This window comes from Lampris incognitus, chromosome 9 (assembly GCF_029633865.1).
Source record: "Lampris incognitus isolate fLamInc1 chromosome 9, fLamInc1.hap2, whole genome shotgun sequence".
In the NCBI taxonomy this organism is placed as follows: Eukaryota; Metazoa; Chordata; class Actinopteri; order Lampriformes; family Lampridae; genus Lampris; species Lampris incognitus.
The window spans coordinates 32,595,590-32,614,792 of record NC_079219.1 but is presented as its reverse complement, the minus strand read 5'-3'; the positions used below and the strand labels follow the sequence as shown (position 1 = coordinate 32,614,792).

The following is a 19,203-nucleotide window of genomic DNA, read 5'->3' as shown; positions in this document are numbered from 1 at the left end:
AATAAGTAGAATAATGGTGTCAGTTGGCAACCTATTAGTCAGCTATCTTGTTTTTATATAAAATATCAATATCCCTCTCTTTTCATGTCTCCCTGTTGCACACATTCTATCTAGGTATGCTGGAAGCCTTATCTGAGTACTACCAGAAGCAAACAAGGGACTGTGTCCATGTGTGGCTGAGTTCAGAGACAGACCACTACTGCTCTTCAGAGGGGGACAAAGGCTGGGGGTGCGGCTACCGAAATTTCCAGATGCTTCTGTCCTCCATTCACCAAATAGACACCTTTTCTCAGTGTCTGAAAGGTGCATAATTGTGCTGTGTCATTCATATAATCCAAATCTCAGTGATTTCCAAATTGAAATCACTGAGAGCCAAGTTGCCCGTGCAAATGTTGGGGACAGCATTTGGCATGAGAAAGTTGACCCATTTACTCAAATACTGACACATTTTCATGAATTATATTACAAGCCTTTTAGCTGCTAAATGGCTTGCTAGCTCTTGCTTCTCATTCAGTCAACTCTCATTCTCCTGTCAGTTAAAATAATAACTGATTTTATGAGCTCAATTTTTTTTCAAACATTCAGACAAGACAATTTCTTGAAAATAACTTGGATCATTAAAAATAGATAGTAATAATAAATTAAACTTATATAGTGCTTTTCTAATACTCAAAGTCGCTTTACAATAAACAGGGTGAAACAAGACGACAGATAAACATAACACAGACATAGAGGGGTGGATGGGAAGGGGGTTATGAGAGGGAGAAGCGGCAGTATACGAGAGGGAGAAGCGGCAGGTAGTACACAGATTCATTCTACTACTACTTTTGGCTGCTCCTGTTAGGGGTCGCCACAGTGGATCATCCGTTTCCATTTCTTCCTGTCTTCTGCATCTTCCTCTGTCACACCAGCCACCTGCATGTCTTCCCTCACCACATCCATAAACCTCCTCTTCGGCCTTCCTCTTTTCCTCTTCCCTGGCAGCTCCATATTCGGCATCCTTCTCCCAATATACCCAGCATCTCTCCTCCACACATGTCCAAGCCATCTCAATCTTGCCTCTCTTGCTTTGTCTCCAAACCGTCCAACTATAGCAGTCCCTCTAATATAATCATTCCTAATCCTGTCCTTCTTCATTACTCCCAGTGAAAATCTTAGCATCTTCAACTCTGCCACCTCCAGCTCCACCTCCTGTCTTTTCATCAGTGCCACTGTCTCCAAACCATATAACATAGCTGGTCTCACAACCATCTGTGTACAGATTCATTAACAGACTCATTTATGTATGCAAATTAAATAAAATTCATTCAAATGATTCAGTTATATAGTAAATGGTGATTAGATATTGAAATGTATTAATATCTGCTGTGCATCATATGGCACTACAGTGATGTTAAACTGCAGCAACTCATTATGGGACATCTGTGAATCACTAGTAACGTCGACTGCAGACTCGGAACGTTTCTCCCGTAGTACACAAAATAGTTAACAGAATTATACTACACAGTGGAAATATACGCCATACTCACTTTATGTCACAGTATGGATTGTATGCAGTTTGGATCACAATCCAGTGTTTCCTTTTCAGGTGTTGAATTTCTTTGATTTATTGTCTTTCTAAATATTTATAACTACAGATCTAGATATCAAACCGGGGTCTGTTTTGCCACAGATTTAACATACAGGGCTCTTGTAAACCTTCCGCTAGAAGTTCTTCACAAAATGGACATATGTATACTTGGTCTAAGTAGCTTCTCCTTACATTGGTGCAATTTTTTTTATAACTGTGACAATGCACTCTGGTAAGAATAAAAACGTGTTCAAACAAAACGTAACTCGAGGTGACCCACACCTAACACTGTCTACCTGCCATAATATCGTTGTGAAGATGTCATTAAAGTTTAATTGTTTGAGTTGTAGATATGATTGGTTTAACTGGGTTAAATAAGTGCTGGATCTGTGCTGGTCTCATTGGGTTGGCAGTTCATCCATTCTGCACTGCCTGCCCCACCCAGGCCAGTGAGGCCATACTGAGGATTTTGTGTTGGTCTGTGGCCAGAAAATAAAAACCCGATTGCAGGCTAACTGAGTGGTGAATCTCAACGCCTTTTCTTTCGTTTTTTTTTTTTTTTTAATAAAGCCTAAATGCTGTCGTGACAACTCCAGTTGAAGAGGGGCTCAGAGAGTAAACAATGCATAAAGCATTTTCTTATTATCAGTTTGTTGATGCAGCTGCTCTCTGGCGAGATTGAAAACCTGTACAACAGGAAGTAAACGTGTTAAAGGCACATTACATGTATCTTAAATGTAAAAAGCCATTTAGATTAGTGGTGATTCTTTTGTCATATGTGAGCCAACGTAGACTTAACAATAACAGCAACAGATGCATAAGTGTATACACTGGCCATATCTGGCAGCACCTGCATACAATCTTTGAAAAACAGCCTCACCTGCTTTATGGGATGTTGAGTGTCTCCCTTGGTTTCAGCAAGCCATAGAAAAGTATTTCACTTGTTAGTAACCTGCTGCTTGGATGCAGAATGAACCCTGTGATGTTGCCTGTAATCGGCATGACCACTAGATAGATTTCAGAGCACCTGTTACCCAACATCTTGTACACTTACTGTAAGGCCGCATTCGTCACTTAACCATGTGGTCCACACTTACACAACCAAACATAATGGTGCTACGTCTGATTGTAACAGGGGCTGCAGGTGAGCTTGTTGATGTATGTGTGTGGAAGTAATCCCATTGTGTTATTTTGCAGCAAATATATAGATTATAGCTGCACTGTACACTAGTGAACAGTTGATGGCAGTGAATGTCAAAAGAAAAAAAAAATGCTGGAATGTTGAATGTCACAATGAATCGATGTCAATATGCCAGTTAACCAAGTTCTCGGGTCTCCTGGCTGAAGGATCGTTCCTTTTGCCTAAATCTCGCAATTCCTATTTTTTGCTCAGTTATTGCCTTTTGCTTGGATTCTCAATCTTTTTTTTATTTTATTTTTTTCAGAGAGGGTGATTCCCAGTATCCCAAAGGTACAGTGCATGATCGAGGAGGCATGGAAGGAAGGGCTGGATCCACAAGGTGCATGCCACTTCAACCAGAGACTACAGGGAACACGAGCCTGGATCGGAGCCACAGAGATCTACGCTCTCCTTATCTCTCTGGGAATAAGGTTAGCGTCAAGAGCTGAGATGGTTTAATTGCATGTTTACACGTTAAGTATAGGCTGAGATAAGTGATTTGAAGACAAGAATAGATACGGAAGGGAATTAAAGTAGTCTGTGCACAATATCATACAGACATAACAATGGACATGCATGAAAAAAGGCTTTTTCTAAGAAATATGTATTACTAGACTCGCTAGCCCTTGGCTAATGCGTCGGACTCTTTAGTTGACTAGTTATCACAGTCACCCATGGTGCAGGCTATCTGGGTTCAATTCCTGGGTGTGATGGATTCCCGGCTGCCCCTGAATTCACTACATTGATGTCAGCAGTGGGATGGTGAGACCATGAGGCCATTGGAAGCGTGTGCACCCAGAGGCGTGAGGGTGCTGATAGGCTGAAGTGCAGGGACACGCTTCCCGAGGGAGGGGGGGGGTGTAACAACCACGGACGACTAGACTCGCAAGCCCTTGACAAGTGGTAGGCGTTAAGTGGTGTTGTATTAGCTGACGAATTTGCTCCTGCTCCTTCTGGGAATCCAGATTATTGACTTGTTCAGCATGTGGGCGCTGTGAAAGACCATCACCGTTCAGGTTTTGTCCTCCTGCACTGTTCTGTACTGAAGCTGGAACTGAAAGGTGGAAAGAGCAGACAACCAGCGGCAATTTGTTACATCTAACTTAGCAGTGATCAAAAGGTACATTAGAGGGTTGCTGTCTGTGACTACGGTGAAAGAACTTCCATACAGATAGTCACAAAACTTCTCGGTTACAGCCCATTTAAGGGCCAGAAAATCGAGTTTGTGAGCTGGATAGGGAGCTTCACTCTTTGATAATCCTCTGCTGGCGAATGCGATCACACGTATCTCTCCATCCTGCTCTTGTTGGAGCACTGCTCCTAGCGCAGTTTTACTTGCATCTGTGTGTAAAATGTACGGCAGCTTTGAGTTGGCGAAACCTAACACTGGTGCTGTTGTAAGTTTGTCAATGATTGTTTCGAATGCTTTTTGGCAACTGTCTGTCCATCTTACCCTAAAGGGCTCTTTTGATTGGAAATACTGATCACTGTCTGCTTTGAGACCACTCTTTCTTAGCGATGGGTAACCAGCTGTGAGGTTGTTCAGCAATTTCACAATCTTGGAGAAGTCTTGAATGAAACGCTGGTAATAACTGGCAAACCCCAAGAATGAATGCAGTCCTTTTAGATGAGCAGAACTTGGCCATTTTTGTTGGGGTTCAATGTAGCGAATTCAGGGACAGCTGGGAATCTGCCGCAGCTGGGAATCGAACCTGGAAAGTCGCACCATGGGCGACTGAGCTAACCAGTAAACTAAAGGGTCTGACCTGTTAGCCAAGGGCTAGTGAGTCTAGTCATCTGTGATCGTTACACTACCCCCCTCCTTCGGGAAGCGCGTCCCTGCGCTTCAGCGTATCAGCTCCCTCACACCTCTGAGTGCATGTGCTTCTGATGGCCTCACGGTCTCACCATCCCACTTCTGACACTAATGTAGCAAATTCAGGGGTAGCCGGGAATCTGTTGCAGCTGAGAATCGAATCCGGATAGCCCACATCACGGGCGACTGCGCTAAGCAGTCAACTAAAGGGTCCGACCTGTTAGCCAAGGGATAGCGAATCTAGTCATATGTGGTCATTACAAATAACGTTGTTACAATTAGAAAGGTAGTTATACAGGTGAGTCATTAAATTGAATTTCAAGTAAAATATGTAATGGCTTTAAAATAAGTATGATAATGGCCACCTTTTTGCCACATGAATTCAGGGGGGGGGGAAATTAGCTCTCACCGTGTTTAGTTTTTTTTTCTTTTTTTTTTTTTCCATGAATCCAAATGAGTTAGTTTACTTTTGGAGAACGGATATCTTGTGTCCACAACTGTTTTCACCGTTTTCTTTACCCTTACCCCCTGATTTGTTCACAGAGCCCGCATCATTGACTTTCACCAGCCCACTGGTCCAGGAGATACTCATCCCAGGCTTTTTGAGTGGGTCAAACAGTATTTTTCTCAGTCTTTAGGAAGCCATAGATTACCATCCCGGGTGATTCGAACCCCTCAGCCCCCACTCTACCTGCAGCACAAAGGTAAAAATTACCACCACAGCTTTCATGTATAGTATGGTGTGGATGATATGTTTATAATTTCTTCCAGTTACGTATTTCTTTGACATATCAAAGCTGCCCAACAGTTGTTTACAACCGTATCATGTGTGCATTCTTAATCATTGGCTATCTTTACATGCCTATGACAGTCCCATCACGATTCAAGCTACTTCAAGGATAGGGGTTTTTTGTTTTGTTTTGTGTTGTGTCTTTATCCAGCCTAGACGTAATTAGCATGTCAGGCATCATGTAGAATTGTACAGATAAAAACCACTTCATCCACTGGCCACTTCAGGATTGAGAAATGTACCAATTTCCTGAATCTTCTCGCAAGCTTCAACACAGTTTAATAAGACAAATGTTTAAGCCTTGAAAAACCAGACTTTCCCTCTGGTTTTAAAATGAGATGATCACAGTACAGACGGACAATATGTCAGTATATGTTAATATTAACAGCATGACTCAGGAGGTAGAGTGGGTTGTGTAGTAACTGAAGGGTCACTGGTTCAATAACCGGCTCCTTCAGAGAGCATGTCAAAGTGTCCTTGAGCAAGACAATGAACGCCTAACTGCTCCTGATGAGCAGGTTGGTACCTTGCATGGCAGCCTCCACCATCGATCGGTGAATGTGAGGCATACGTTGTAAAGTGCTTTGAGTTGTCAGTAGACTAGAACAGCACTATATAAATGCAGTCCAGTTACCATTTATTTACCATTTTTAATATGTTAATATGTTAATAGCTACAAATCATCTGTCCAGTTAAAATATCTTTAGTTTGCACTTGCGCAAATAAATTTTCTTTTGCTAAATTAGCACTGGTCTCTGGAAGTACATGATGGTAACTAACGCTACAGGACTGCTGGGCTACAGGGCTTCCTACTCTCAAGTATAGAAATTCATAGATGTTAGAATGTTTTGCCTCAACTGCAGAAAAAATCAAATAGGTTCCAAATCAAATTGAAATTTGCTCCTACTCAAAACATAATCGGAATAAATAAAATAAACAGATATGTGTACTATGAGCAGCCAACATTTTGAAAAGGATACTATGGCATGGTTTTATGAAGGTTCAACGATTGCCCATTATACTGTATTGAAGCCCAGCCTGACATTTCTGCGAAGTGGAGAATTTCTGAATACTGAAATTTTTACTCTGTACAATTCTAAATGGTGCCCCACAACATCTTAATGAGGCCTTGGTTAAAAAAGTGACCCTCTCCTGTAAAGAGTCCGATAGCATTTTAATGAAACAGAATCCAGTGTTACATCTTCTTATTGAACCCAAATCCATTAAAATCCCATATCAAAACTTTTTGGTCAATTAAAAATGTGTATGTATGTGTGCGTGTGTGTGAGTGTGTGTGTGTGTGTGTGTGTGTGTACACAAACACACGCACACACATACATACATATATATATATATATACACACACACAACAAGAGTCAGAGATACATAACACAGACAGGTCCTTCGTTGAAGGTTTCATTTAATGAAGTTTATATTAAAAAAAAATCGTATTTCTGAGTGATTTGTGATTTCTTTGTCAGAAAATGTATTGTTGTTATAACAGAAATAGCGTGCTATGTATCTCTGACTCTTGTTGGGTTCAGGTTGTAAAACGTTATAGACTTAGGCTAATACAGTGTTTCTCAACCCTGTCCTCAAGGAACCGCTATCCTGCATATTTTCTTTGCAACCCTGAATAGGTACCTGTTTGTAGTTATTCAACCAATCAGCAATGAATTTTGTCAGATGTTGCACACCTTGCATAATTAAGTGCTGCGAGATGATTGGTCGAGTAAGTACAAGCAGGGCTACCTATGCAGGGTTACAATGAAAATCTGCAGGATAGGGGTTCCTTGAGGACTGGGTTGAGAAACACTGGGCTAATAGCTGATGGAATGTGGAACTGGAGTTGGCCCCGCCCACTGCTCCTAGTGTATAGGAAGGGTTAAATGCGGAGGACAGATTTCATTTCAACGTATGCGAGTACTGAGAAATGACAATAAAGAAATTATAAATAAATATAAATCTTATAAATGTTAAATTTGTCGGAGCTAGTATGCTGTTTCTGCACTTTTGTTTCACAGTGCCTTCTCGAGCGTTATCTCGGATTCTGAGCCTATTATAATGAGCATTTATGTAGGTCTATAATTTATCCATGATAGGAAAAAATTTTCACAAGCTGTTATGTCACAAAAAGTGCAACGATGGGACCTCGTTCAACTAAATCCCTCGGGATTACAAACATGCATAAAACACACCAAACCTTTTGGAAAATGGTTTTTATTAACAAATAACAATACAAACAACAATACTGTAGATTAACAGAATCCTTAACAATTAATGTCTTTAATTAAACCGAAAGATACGTGTTGCACCGCTATACCGTCTATCTTAGCCAACAAAGGAGAAATGTCTGGCTGACTCCTTCCCGAGTCATGCGCCCTCCCTCCTGCCGAAGCTGCGAATATTCGCTGCTGATTACTACCGAAGCTGCGGAGCCCAAAAACGGTATTTGGAACAGCCCTAATATATATGTGTGTGTGTGTGTGTGTGTGTGTGTGTGTGTGTGTGTGTGTGTGTGTGTATATATATATATATATATATATATATATATATATATACAGTGCATCCAGAAAGTATTCACACCCCTTCACTTTCCCCACATTTTGTTATGTTACAGTCTTATTCCAGAATGGATTAAATTCCTTTTTTTTCTCATCAATCTACATACAATACCCCATAATGACAAAGTGAAAAAGGTTTTGTAGAAATTTTTGCAAATTTATTAAAAATAAAAACCTGAAATATTGCATGTACATAAGTATTCACACCCTTTACTCAGTACTTGGATAAGGCACCCTTGGCAGCGATTACAGCCTCAAGTCTTCTTGGGTATGAAGCTACAAGCTTGGCACACCTATATGTGCGGTATTTCTCCCATTCTTCTCTGCAGATGCTCTCGAGCTCTGTAAGGTTAGATGGGGAGCGTCGCTGCACAGCTGTTTCAGGTCTTTCCAGAGATGTGCAATGGGGTTTAAGTCTGGGCTCTGGTTGGGCCACTCAAGGACATTCACACACTTGTCCCGAAGCCACTCCTTCATTGTCTTGGCCGTGTGCTTAGGGCCGTTGTCGTGTTGAAAGGTAAACCTTCACCCCAGTCTGAGGTCCTGAGTGCTCTGGAGCAGGTTTTCATCAAGGATCTCTCTGTACTTTGCTCCATTCATCTTTCCCTGACTAGTCTCCCAGTTCCTACCGCTGAAAAACATCCCCACAGCATGATGCTGCCACCACCATGCTTCACTGTAGGGATGGTATTAGCAAGGTGATGAGAGGTGCCTGGTTTCCTCCAGACGTGACGTTTGGCATTCAGGCCAAAGAGTTCAATCTTGGTTTCATCAGACCAGAGAATCTTGTTTCTCATGGTCCAAGAGTCCTTTAGGTGCTTTCTGGCAAACACCAAGCGGGCTGTCATGTGCCTTTTACTGAGCAGAGGCTTCCGTCTGGCCACTCTACCATAAAGGCCTGATTGGTGGAGTGCTGCAGAGATGGTTGCCCTTCTGGAAGGTTCTTCCATCTCCACAGAGGAACGCTGGAGCTCTGTCAGAGTGACCATCGGGTTCTTGGTCACCTCCCTGACCAAGGCCCTTCTCCCCCGATTGCTCAGTTTGGCTGGGCAGCCAGCTCTAGGAAGAGTCCTGGTGGATCTAAATTTCCTTCCATTTACGAATGATGGAGACCACTGTGCTCTTCGGGACCTTCAAAGCTGTAGACATATTTTTGTACCCTTCCCCAGATCTGTGCCTCGATACAATCCTGTCTCGGAGGGCCACAGACAATGCCTTTGACTTCATGGCTTAGTTTCTGCTCTGACATGCACTGTCAACAGTGGGACCTTATATAGACAGGTGTGTGCCTTTCCAAATGATGTCCAATCAATTGAGTTTACTAGAGGTGGACTCCAATCAAGATGTAGAAAAATCTCAAAGATGATCAGTGGAAACAGGATGAACCTGAGCTCAATTTTGAGTGTCATAGCAAAGGGTGTGAATACTTATGTACATGCAATATTTCAGTTATTTATTTTTAATGAATTTGCTACAATTTCTACAAAACCGTTTTCACTTTGTCATTATGGGGTATTGTGTGTAGATTGATGAGAAAAAAAGGAATTTAATCCATTTTGGAATAAGGCTGTAACATAAAAAAATGTGGGGAAAGTGAAGGGGTGTGAATACTTTCCGGTCTCACTGTATATAAAATTACATTACATTACAGTCATTTAGCCGACGCTTTTATCCAAAGTGACTGACAATAAGTGCATTTAACGTAGGAAATCAGGAGAACTACTAGTCATCAGATGTCATAAGTGCATCTTCTCTCTAAACAAGCATCTAAGAGCAAAACCAGTGCTAAAGTAAAAGCGCAAGAAAGAGTTTTTTTTTAAATGAGTGAATACAATAAGTGTTAATAGCAAGTAACAACGTAGTAGTTCTCGAAGAGGTGAGTTTTCAACCTGCTCCGTAAGATGGGTAGCGACTCCGCTGTCCTGGCATCATTGGGGAGTTCATTCCATCACTGTGGGGCCAGGACAGAAAAGAGCCGTGACCAGGTCGATCGGCAGCAGGAGCCTCTGAGTGACAGGGCAACCAGGCGTCCCGAGGCAGCAGAGCGAAGTGGGCAGGCGGGGCGTAGGGCTTGACCATGGCCTGGGGATAGGAAGGAGCTGTTCCTTTCACTGCCCTGTATGCTAGCACCAGAGTCTTAAACTGGATACGAGCAGCTACTGGGAGCCAGTGTAAGGACATGAGAAGGGGACTTGTGTGGGAGAACGTAGGGCGGTTTAACACCAGACAAGCTGCAGCCTTCTGAACAAGCTCCAGAGGTCATACATATTCAGAGGATATGTATGAGGGAAGTGTGACAATGGTGAGGTGTGAGGTTGGAATGACGGATGGGTTCAAGGTGGAGGTGGGATTACATCAAGGATCGGCTCTGAGCCCTTTCTTGTTTGCAATGGTGATGGACAGGTTGACAGACAAGATCAGGCAGGAGTCTCCATGGACGATGATGTTCGCAGTGACATTGTGATATGTAGCGAGAGTAGGGTTCAGGTTGAGGAGAGCCTGGAGAGGTGGAGGTACGCACTGGAGAGAAGAGGAATGAAAGTCAGTAGGAGCAAGATGGAATACCTATGCATGAATGAGAGGGAGGACAGTGAAATGGTCAGGATGCAAGGAGTGGAAGTGACGAAGGCATATGAGTTTAAGTACTTGGGGTCAACTGTCCAAAGTAATGGGGAGTGCAGGAGAGAGGTGAAGAAGAGAGTGCAGGCAGGGTGGAGTGGATGGAGAAGAGTGTCAGGAGTGATTTGCGACAGAAGGGTACCAGCAAGAGCTAAAGGGAAGGTTTACAAGATGGTTGTGAGACCAGCTATGTTACATGGTTTGGAGACAGTGGCACTGATGAAAAGAGAGGAGGTGGAACTGGAGGTGGCAGAGTTGAAGATGCCAAGGTTTTCACTGGAAGTGACAAAGAAGGACAGGATTAGGAATGATTATATTAGAGGGACCACTCAAGTTGGACGGTTTGGAGACAAAGCAAGGGAGGCAAGATTGAGATGGCTTGGACATGTGTGGAGGAGAGATGCTGGGTATATTGGGAGAAGGATGCTGAATATGGCCCTGCCAGGGAAGAGGAAAAGAGGAAGGCCAAAGAGGAGGTTTATGGATGTGGTGAGGGAAGACATGCTGGTTTGACAGAGGAAGATGCAGAGGACAGGAAGAAATGGAAACGGATGATCCGCTTTGGCAACCCCTAACGGGAGCAGCCGAAAATAGTAGTAGTATGTATATATATATATATATATATATATATATATATATATATATATATATATAGCAACAAGGATACAGGGAAAAAAGATTTTAATACATTGCAGTACAGGCCTGTTGGTGTTGTGAGTACATTAGTTGAGCACTCACAACACCATTGACGGTTTTGGAAAAAAACGCTATGTGTGTGTATATGTATATATGTATATATATGTATATATATATATATGTATATATATATATATATATATATATATATATACACACACATATATATATATATATATATGTGTGTGTGTGTGTGTGTGTGTGTGTGTGTGTGTGTGTGTGTGTGTATATATTGTGGTGGCCAATGATACAGAGAAATTGCAAAAAAAAGTCAATGAGACGAGGATCCTTCAAAATAAGACTTATTGACGTATCAACAAAGTCTGAGTCAGGTCTGCAGAGTGACTGAAGTTCTAATAAAAGTCTTACTCTTTTTATACCATTATGTTTCCCCCCTGCCCTTTGCCACTCCTGGTAGCAGTGATGATAATAACATATAAGGAGCATACCTTGGAGCATCCTTGGATATCGATGCAAGGATGTCTTCAGTCTAGCGATGCAAGGATGTCTGACACTCTAATGGTCGTTTTAACATTTCGATGGTTACGCTGACGATTTGGAATCTCACTTACCCTGCCTTTGAGCATAAACAAGTTAATCTTCTAATAACTTTCTGGCCTAGTTATATGGCCTTGTGCTTCTTGCCACAATTGCTTGCCACTCTAATCACATGAAATTACAGATACACACATGAGCCCTTATACGTGATACCATAATATACACTCACTGGCCACTTTATTAGGTACACCTTGCTAGTACCGGGTTGGACCCCCTTTTGCCTTCAGAACTGCCTTAATCCTTCGTGGCATAGATTCAACAAGGTACTGGAAACATTCCTCAGAGAGTTTGGTCCATATTGACATGATAGCATCACGCAGTTGCTGCAGATTTGTCGGCTGCACATCCATGATGCGAATCTCCCGGTCCACCACATCCCAAAGGTGCTCTATTGGATTGAGATCTGGTGACTGTGGAGGCCATTTGAGTACAGTGAACTCATTGTCATGTTCAAGAAACCAGTCTGAGATGATTCGAGCTTTATGACATGGCGCGTTATCCTGCTGGAAGTAGCCATCAGAAGATGGGAACACTGTGGTCATAAAGGGATGGACATGGTCAGCAACAATACTCAGGTAGGCTGTGGCGTTGACACGATGCTCAATTGGTACTAAGGGGCCCAAAGTGTGCCAAGAAAATATCCCCCACACCATTACACCACTACCACCACCAGCCTGAACCGTTGATACAAGGCAGGATGGATCCATGCTTTCATGTTGTTGACGCCAAATTCTGACCCTACCATCCGAATGTCGCAGCAGAAATCGAGACTCATCAGACCAGGCAACGTTTTTCCAATCTTCTATTGTCCAATTTTGGTGAGCCTGTGCGAATTGTAGCCTCAGTTTCCTGTTCTTAGCTGACAGGAGTGGCACCCGGTGTGGTCTTCTGCTGCTGTAGCCCATCTGCCTCAAGGTTCGACGTGTTGTGCGTTCAGAGATGCTCTTCTGCATACCTCGGTTGTAATGAGTGGTTATTTGAGTTACTGTTGCCTTTCTGTCAGCTCGAACCAGTCTGGCCATTCTCCTCTGACTTCTGGCATCAACAAGGCATTTTCGCCCACAGAACTGCCGCTCACTGGATATTTTCTCTTTTTCGGACCATTCTCTGTAAACCCTAGAGATGGTTGTGCGTGAAAATCCCAGTAGATCAGCAGTTTCTGAAATACTCAGACCAGCCCGTCTGACACCAACAACCATGCCATGTTCAAAGTCACTTAAATCACCTTTCTTCCCCATTCTGATGCTCGGTTTGAACTGCAGCAGATCATCTTGACCATGTCTACATGCCTAAATGCATTGAGTTGCTGCCATGTGATTGGCTGATTAGAAATTTGCGTTAACGAGCAGTTGGACAGGTGTGCCTAATAAAGTGGCCGGTGAGTGTACATATTAGGGCTGTGTGTGTGTGTGTGTGTTTATATATATCTATTCCCCCCCACCTCCGGAAGAAGTTCTCATGTATCCCGAGGGAGGCTAGCGACATGGAGTCTGAGTGGGCCATGTTCAAGTTCAAAGCCTCTAATGCAGATGTGGCAGGCAGGAGCTGTGGTCATAAGGTCATCGGTGTCTATCGAGGCGGCAACCTAAGAACCTGCTGGTGGACACCAGTGGTGAGGGAAGCCGTCAGGCTGAAGAAGGAGGCCTTTCAGACTTTGTTGGCCAGGGATCTCTTGAAGCAGCAGACAGGTACCGGGAGGCCAAAAGGGCTGCGGCTTCGGCGGTCGTGGAAGCAAAAACTCGGGTGTGGGAGGCTGACTTTCGGTTGGCCTCGTGGAAGTTCTGGCAAACCATCCGGCGACTCAGGAAGGGGAAGCAGGGCTTGACTCAGGCTGTGTTCAGCCAAGCAGGGGAACTGTTGACCCGGACTGGGGATGTTGTCGAGCGGTGGAAATAATACTGAGCAGATCCTGAACCCGGTTAACGTGTCCTCGGTGGAGGAGGTAGTCTGAAGACTCCCATATTACTGGACCACCCATATCACTGGCGGAGGTCTCTGTGGTAGTTAAAAAGCTCCTCAGTGGCAAGGCGCCAGGTGTGAAAGAGAGTCACCCTGAGATGCTGTAGGCTCTGGACATTGTTGAGCTGTCTTGGTTGACATACCTCTTCAGTGTCGCGTGGAGTTCAGGGACAGTACCTGTGGAGTGACAGACTGGGGTGGTGGTTCCCATATTTAAAAAGGGGGAACGGAGGGTGTGCTCCAATTATCAGGGCATCACATTGTTCAGCCTCCCTGAGAAAGTCTACTCTAGGGTGCTGGAAAGGAGGCTCCCACCAATTGTTGAACCTTGGATCCAGGAGGAACAATAAGGATTCCATCCTGGCCGTGGAGCAATGGACAAACTCTTTACTCTTGCAGAAGGGAAGTGCTGAGGGGGACATGGGAGTTGACCAGCGAGTCTACACTACATGTGTTTTGTGGACTTGGAGAAGGCTTACAACCCCGGCCACTCTGTGGGGGGTACTGCAGGAGTATCGGGTACCAGGGCAGATGCTACAAGCCATCCGGTCCTTGTATAACCAAAGTGAGAGCTGTGTCTGCATTCTCGGCACAAGGTCAAACACGTTTTCGGTGGGTGTTGGACTCCGCCAAGGTTGTCCCTTGTCTCCAATTCTGTTTGTGATATTCATGGACAGGATCTCAAGGCGCAGCCAAGGTGAGGAGTGTGTCCATTTTGGGAACCTCAGAATTGCATCTCTGTTGTTCACAGATGATGTGGTTTTGTTGGCTTCATCAGAACGTGACCTCCAGCTGGGGCAGTTTGCAGCTGAGTGTGAAATGGCTGGGATGAGAGTCAGCACCTCCAAGTCTGAGGCCATGGTTCTCTGTCGGAAAATGGTGGATTGCTCCCTCCGGGTTGGGGATGTATTGTTGCCTCAAGTCAAGGATTTCAAGTATCTCAGGTTCTTGTTCACGAGTGAGGGTAGGATGGAGCAGGAGATTGACAGGCGGATTGGTGCAGCATCAGTAGTAATGCAGACGTTATACCGGACCGTTGTGGTGAAGAGGGGGCTGAGCCGGAAGGCAAAGCTCTCAATTTTCCAGTCAGTCTTCGTTCCAGCCCTCACCTGTGGTCATGAGATTTGGGTAGTGACCGAAAGGGTGAGATTGCGGATACAAGTGGCTGAAATTAGTTTCCTCTGTAGGGTGTCTGGGTTCAGCCTTAGAGATAGAGTGAGGAGCTCGGAGATCCGAAGAGAGCTCAGAGTAGAGCCGCTGCTCCTTCGCGTCGAAAGGAGCCAGTTGAGGTGATTCGAGCATCTGATCAGGATGCCTCCTGGGCACCTTCCTTTGGAGGTTTTCCGGGCATGGCCAACTGGAAGGAGACCCCAGGGTAGAACCAGAACTCGCTGGATGGACTACATGTCCAATCTGGCCTGGGAACGCCTTGGGATCCCCCAGAAGGAGCTGGAGGGCGTTGCTGGGGAGAGGGATGTCTGGAGTGCCCTACTTAGCTTGCTGCCACTGCGACCCTACCCCAGAGAAGTGGCTGAAGATGTATGAATGAACTTTTTTTTTTTCAGAAACCGTCAATGGTGTTGATAGAAGTGCTCAACTAATGAGGAGCGGAATATCAATACAGATGCAGGGAAAAAAAGTTTTAATACATAGCAGTACAAGCCTGTTTTGTGCGTCGCGCACTCATGAGCAGCTGATGAGTGCGCGATGCACGAAACAGGCTTGTACTGCTATGTATTAAAACTTTTTTTTCCTGCATCTGTATTGATATATATAATATAGCTTTTTTTTCGGAAACCGTCAATGGTGTTGATAAAAGTGCTGAACAAATGAGGAACAGAATATTAAGAAAGATGTAGGGAAAAAAAGCTTTTAATACATAGCAGTACAAGCTTGTTTCGTGCGTCGCACACTCATGAGCTGCCAATGCATCAGCTGTCATCACTGGCAGCTGATGAGTGCGTGACGCATGAAACAAGCTTGTACTGCTATGTATTAAAAGTTTTTTTTCCTACAGCTATCTTGACACACACACACACACACACACACACACACACATATATATATAAAAAACATGCAGCCTGTGTGGGAGTAGACGTACTCATATGACATCTTCAACTACTACTACTACTTTCAGCTGCTCCCGTTAGGGGTCGCCACAGCGGATTACATGACATTACATTACAGTCATTTAGCTGACACTTTTATCCAAAGCGACTTACAGTAAGTGCATTTAACGTATGAAATCAGGAGAACTACTAGTCATCAGAGGTCATAAGTGCATCTAAACAAGCATCTAAGAGCAAAATCAGTGCTAAAGTAAAAGCGCAAGAAAGATTAAAAAAAAATGTAATGAGTGAATACAGTAAGTGCTAAGAACAAGTAACAGGGTAGTAGTTCTTGTGGATCATCTGTTTCCATTTCTTCCTGTCCTCTGCATCTTCCTCTGTCACACCAGCCACCTGCATGTCTTCCCTCACCACATCCATAAACCTCCTCTTTGGCCTTCCTCTTTTCTTCTTCCCTGGCAGCTCCAAATTCAGCTGACATATGACATCATCAACTGTTGAATTTAATTTAATGAAATTCAATTTAATGAAAGTTAATGAAAATATTTTCTGGCACAGGATACAAATCCTCTACGCCAGACTTAGCAAATTAAAACAAACAACCATACAAAAAAGAACCACAATATAATTATTAAAATCACAATAATCTCACAAATAAGCACAAATCACATAAATAAAATAGTCTCTCAAATACATTAGTCCCACAAATAATCATAGTCACACAATACTCACAATGATCACAACTCAGCTTTATAATTGTATAAAAAGTCCTTTGTTGACCAAAATTTATCTAATCTATTTTTAAAAGAATTAACTGAAGGAGCTTGCACCACATCCTCTGGAAGTTCGTTCCATGCTCTTGCAGCACAAATTGTAAAGAAGATTTTTTTCCTCTCTTTTCAGAGTGACACTTTAATGGGAAAAGTTTTAAGGAGTTCCCTCTTAACTCATACCTATTATTCCAAAAATACACAACAGGCTCAGCTGTGAAATCATATATGTGTACGAGCTTATAGACTTCAATCATGTCTCCTGTATACTAGAGTTAGTAGTTGTACATTTCTTAACTGCTCTTCAGATGACATCTCTTTCAGACCTGGGATTAGTTTAGTAGCTCTACTCTGAACCTTCTCAATTTTTTCTATATATTTTACTTCATAAGGACACCAGACAGAGCTTGCAAATTCAAGATGAGATCGCACCAAGGATTTATATAATGATAAAACTATTTCCTTACACAAATTTCGAAAAGCTCTTCTAATTATCAACAGTTATAGAGTTTGCTTTTTTCATTTTTTTCGGAAATTCAATTGAACTATCGACCAGGACACCTACGTCCTTTTCCTCTTTACTTTGAATCCACAGTATAGATCTAGTGACCCATTTACTAAAGCCCTATGTGGTTTTACCATGCCACAACAACCAACGGTAGTTGTAGAAGGTCTGGATTTTGAGAGGAAAAAAGTTCAATAAGAGATTGGTTTAAATTGGGGTTTATTGAATCCAGATATTTTATCAATTCGGGACCAGTTGCATAACAGAACCAGCTATCAAACCTGAACCCTACCAACTTGAAAGTACCCCATCTTTGAGTTGAACACATGTAAACACCATATCCCATTCAGAATACCTTACATAAACGCTTGTCCCGGTTATGGGAAACCCGAATTAGTCCTGTGGGACTTACTGATAATAACAGGGATATTGTGGCAGTTAAACACGTTCTATGATATTTTTTTCTCCATGGATTGCATAAACTCTAATTTGCAAATTATTTTGGACAAAATTGACCAAAACATCAAAATATTGAAGCACACCTTAAAGAACCTGGGTTGTGCCACCTTTGTGCTGATGAAGAAACAGACTGTGTCCGTCGATAATGAAAGATGTTAATATTTTTCAAAATATTTCAAAGGTTTGATAAAGTGGGGAAGGGAAACTGAAATTTCAGGGAAATGAGGAAAATGAAAGCAGTGGAAATATTCTTTTGGACAGCTTGTAAACGTATAATGATCGTATCCAAGATAAGACCTTAACTGGGATAGCCTTAGTCAGCAAAGTACCTTTTGATATTGCATGCATGTAAACATAGTCACTGTCTTTAAGTCATCTATAGTGTTAGTGTGATTAAAGTTGCTTTGTGCGTTATTTCAGCTTTCCTAAGGTTTGATGTGACTTGTAAATACCAGCAGGAGTTCCTAAATTGTACGGATTGAAATAAAGTGAACAATTCACTGTCCCCCCCCCCCCCAACTCCCCAGATTACTGCATTAATAAAGAGCCCAGGAGCTGGGCTGGTTTGAGTCGCTTTTGTTGTTGTTCGATACTCTGCCCCTCAAAAAGCATCAGTTTACACCCATAATCCACAGCAAAACTATACCGTGACCACAGGATACGATATCTGAGGCTTTTAAAAACAGCAGATGGTGGCAAACCTGCCTTGTAACTGCCACCTTTCTCTTGAAATTTGTTGTCTGCCATTCTCATTTTTTTGTTTCTCTTGTGGTTGTCATCCTCATCACTTGAAGGGTAGATGGCAGGATTTAAGTGGAATTATACATAGCACTCTTTAAAGATGTGCCCTCTGTCCCATCTCAGGTCACAGCCGTTCCATTGTGGGTGTTGAGCAGAAGAAGAATGGCAGCTTGTGTCTCCTGCTCCTTGACCCTAGTTGTTCATCTGGAGATGCCAGGAAACTGTTTCACCAAGACGGCATTAAAGTAGCCCTCCGCCACATGAGATATTTCCCCAGTAATCTGAAGCACAAACAATACCAAGTGGTGGCAATAGATGGCATCCTGTCTCCTGAAGAAAAGCAGGTAGGTTTGACTTAGTCATCAGATTTCAGACAGTTTATCTTCTTGTGTTTAGCTTAACCCTGTTCATTAGTAAAATCGAGACAGCATTTTGTTAAGAGAATTTTGTTTTCTTGTTGCCGCTTACGGCTCATGTGCATTCATGTATACTATCAGCAATGTGCAATCTTAGAATTAAATCTGATCTGCATTTAAAAGATCCTGAACCAAATTGAGGTTAATCCAGTTGAGTTAATTTTTTGATTAATATGATGTTTTGCCTTACAGCACACCCATTTTCAGTCCTTAAACTTTGCCAAGACCTCCTTAAATCATTGCACAAGCCTAGAATTTCCTTTTTGGCCTAGTGTAAATACCCTGATTGTTTGGTGAGCTGAATTTTTATCTTTTAATCAAAACTGTTTTGTTTTGCAGATTTGTGCCCTTAACTCAAGAACATTAAGAGCTGAAAGAGTTCCATGAAAGTAGAATGCTGATGTTTATCTGATCATCTTCACTGTATGTGTACAGTTTCTATTTGAGTTGTTTTAATTGTTCAATAAATTATGCATTTTTAGGTTTCCAAA

General features: G+C 42.8%; 1 protein-coding gene across 3 annotated transcripts in view; it reads left to right on the top strand.

The window, feature by feature from the left end:
- Nucleotides 1-19,203, top strand: part of zufsp (zinc finger containing ubiquitin peptidase 1) — a 27,886-nt gene extending 8,683 nt beyond the window's left edge. For all 3 annotated transcript variants that reach the window (XM_056285736.1, XM_056285737.1, XM_056285735.1), the window contains 5 exons: nucleotides 115-303; nucleotides 3,016-3,181; nucleotides 5,110-5,270; nucleotides 18,420-18,640; nucleotides 19,052-19,203. In XM_056285736.1, coding sequence (XP_056141711.1) covers nucleotides 115-303; nucleotides 3,016-3,181; nucleotides 5,110-5,270; nucleotides 18,420-18,640; nucleotides 19,052-19,099 — 785 coding nt within the window. In that variant the 3' untranslated portion in view covers nucleotides 19,100-19,203. The remainder of the gene's footprint in view (nucleotides 1-114; nucleotides 304-3,015; nucleotides 3,182-5,109; nucleotides 5,271-18,419; nucleotides 18,641-19,051) is intronic.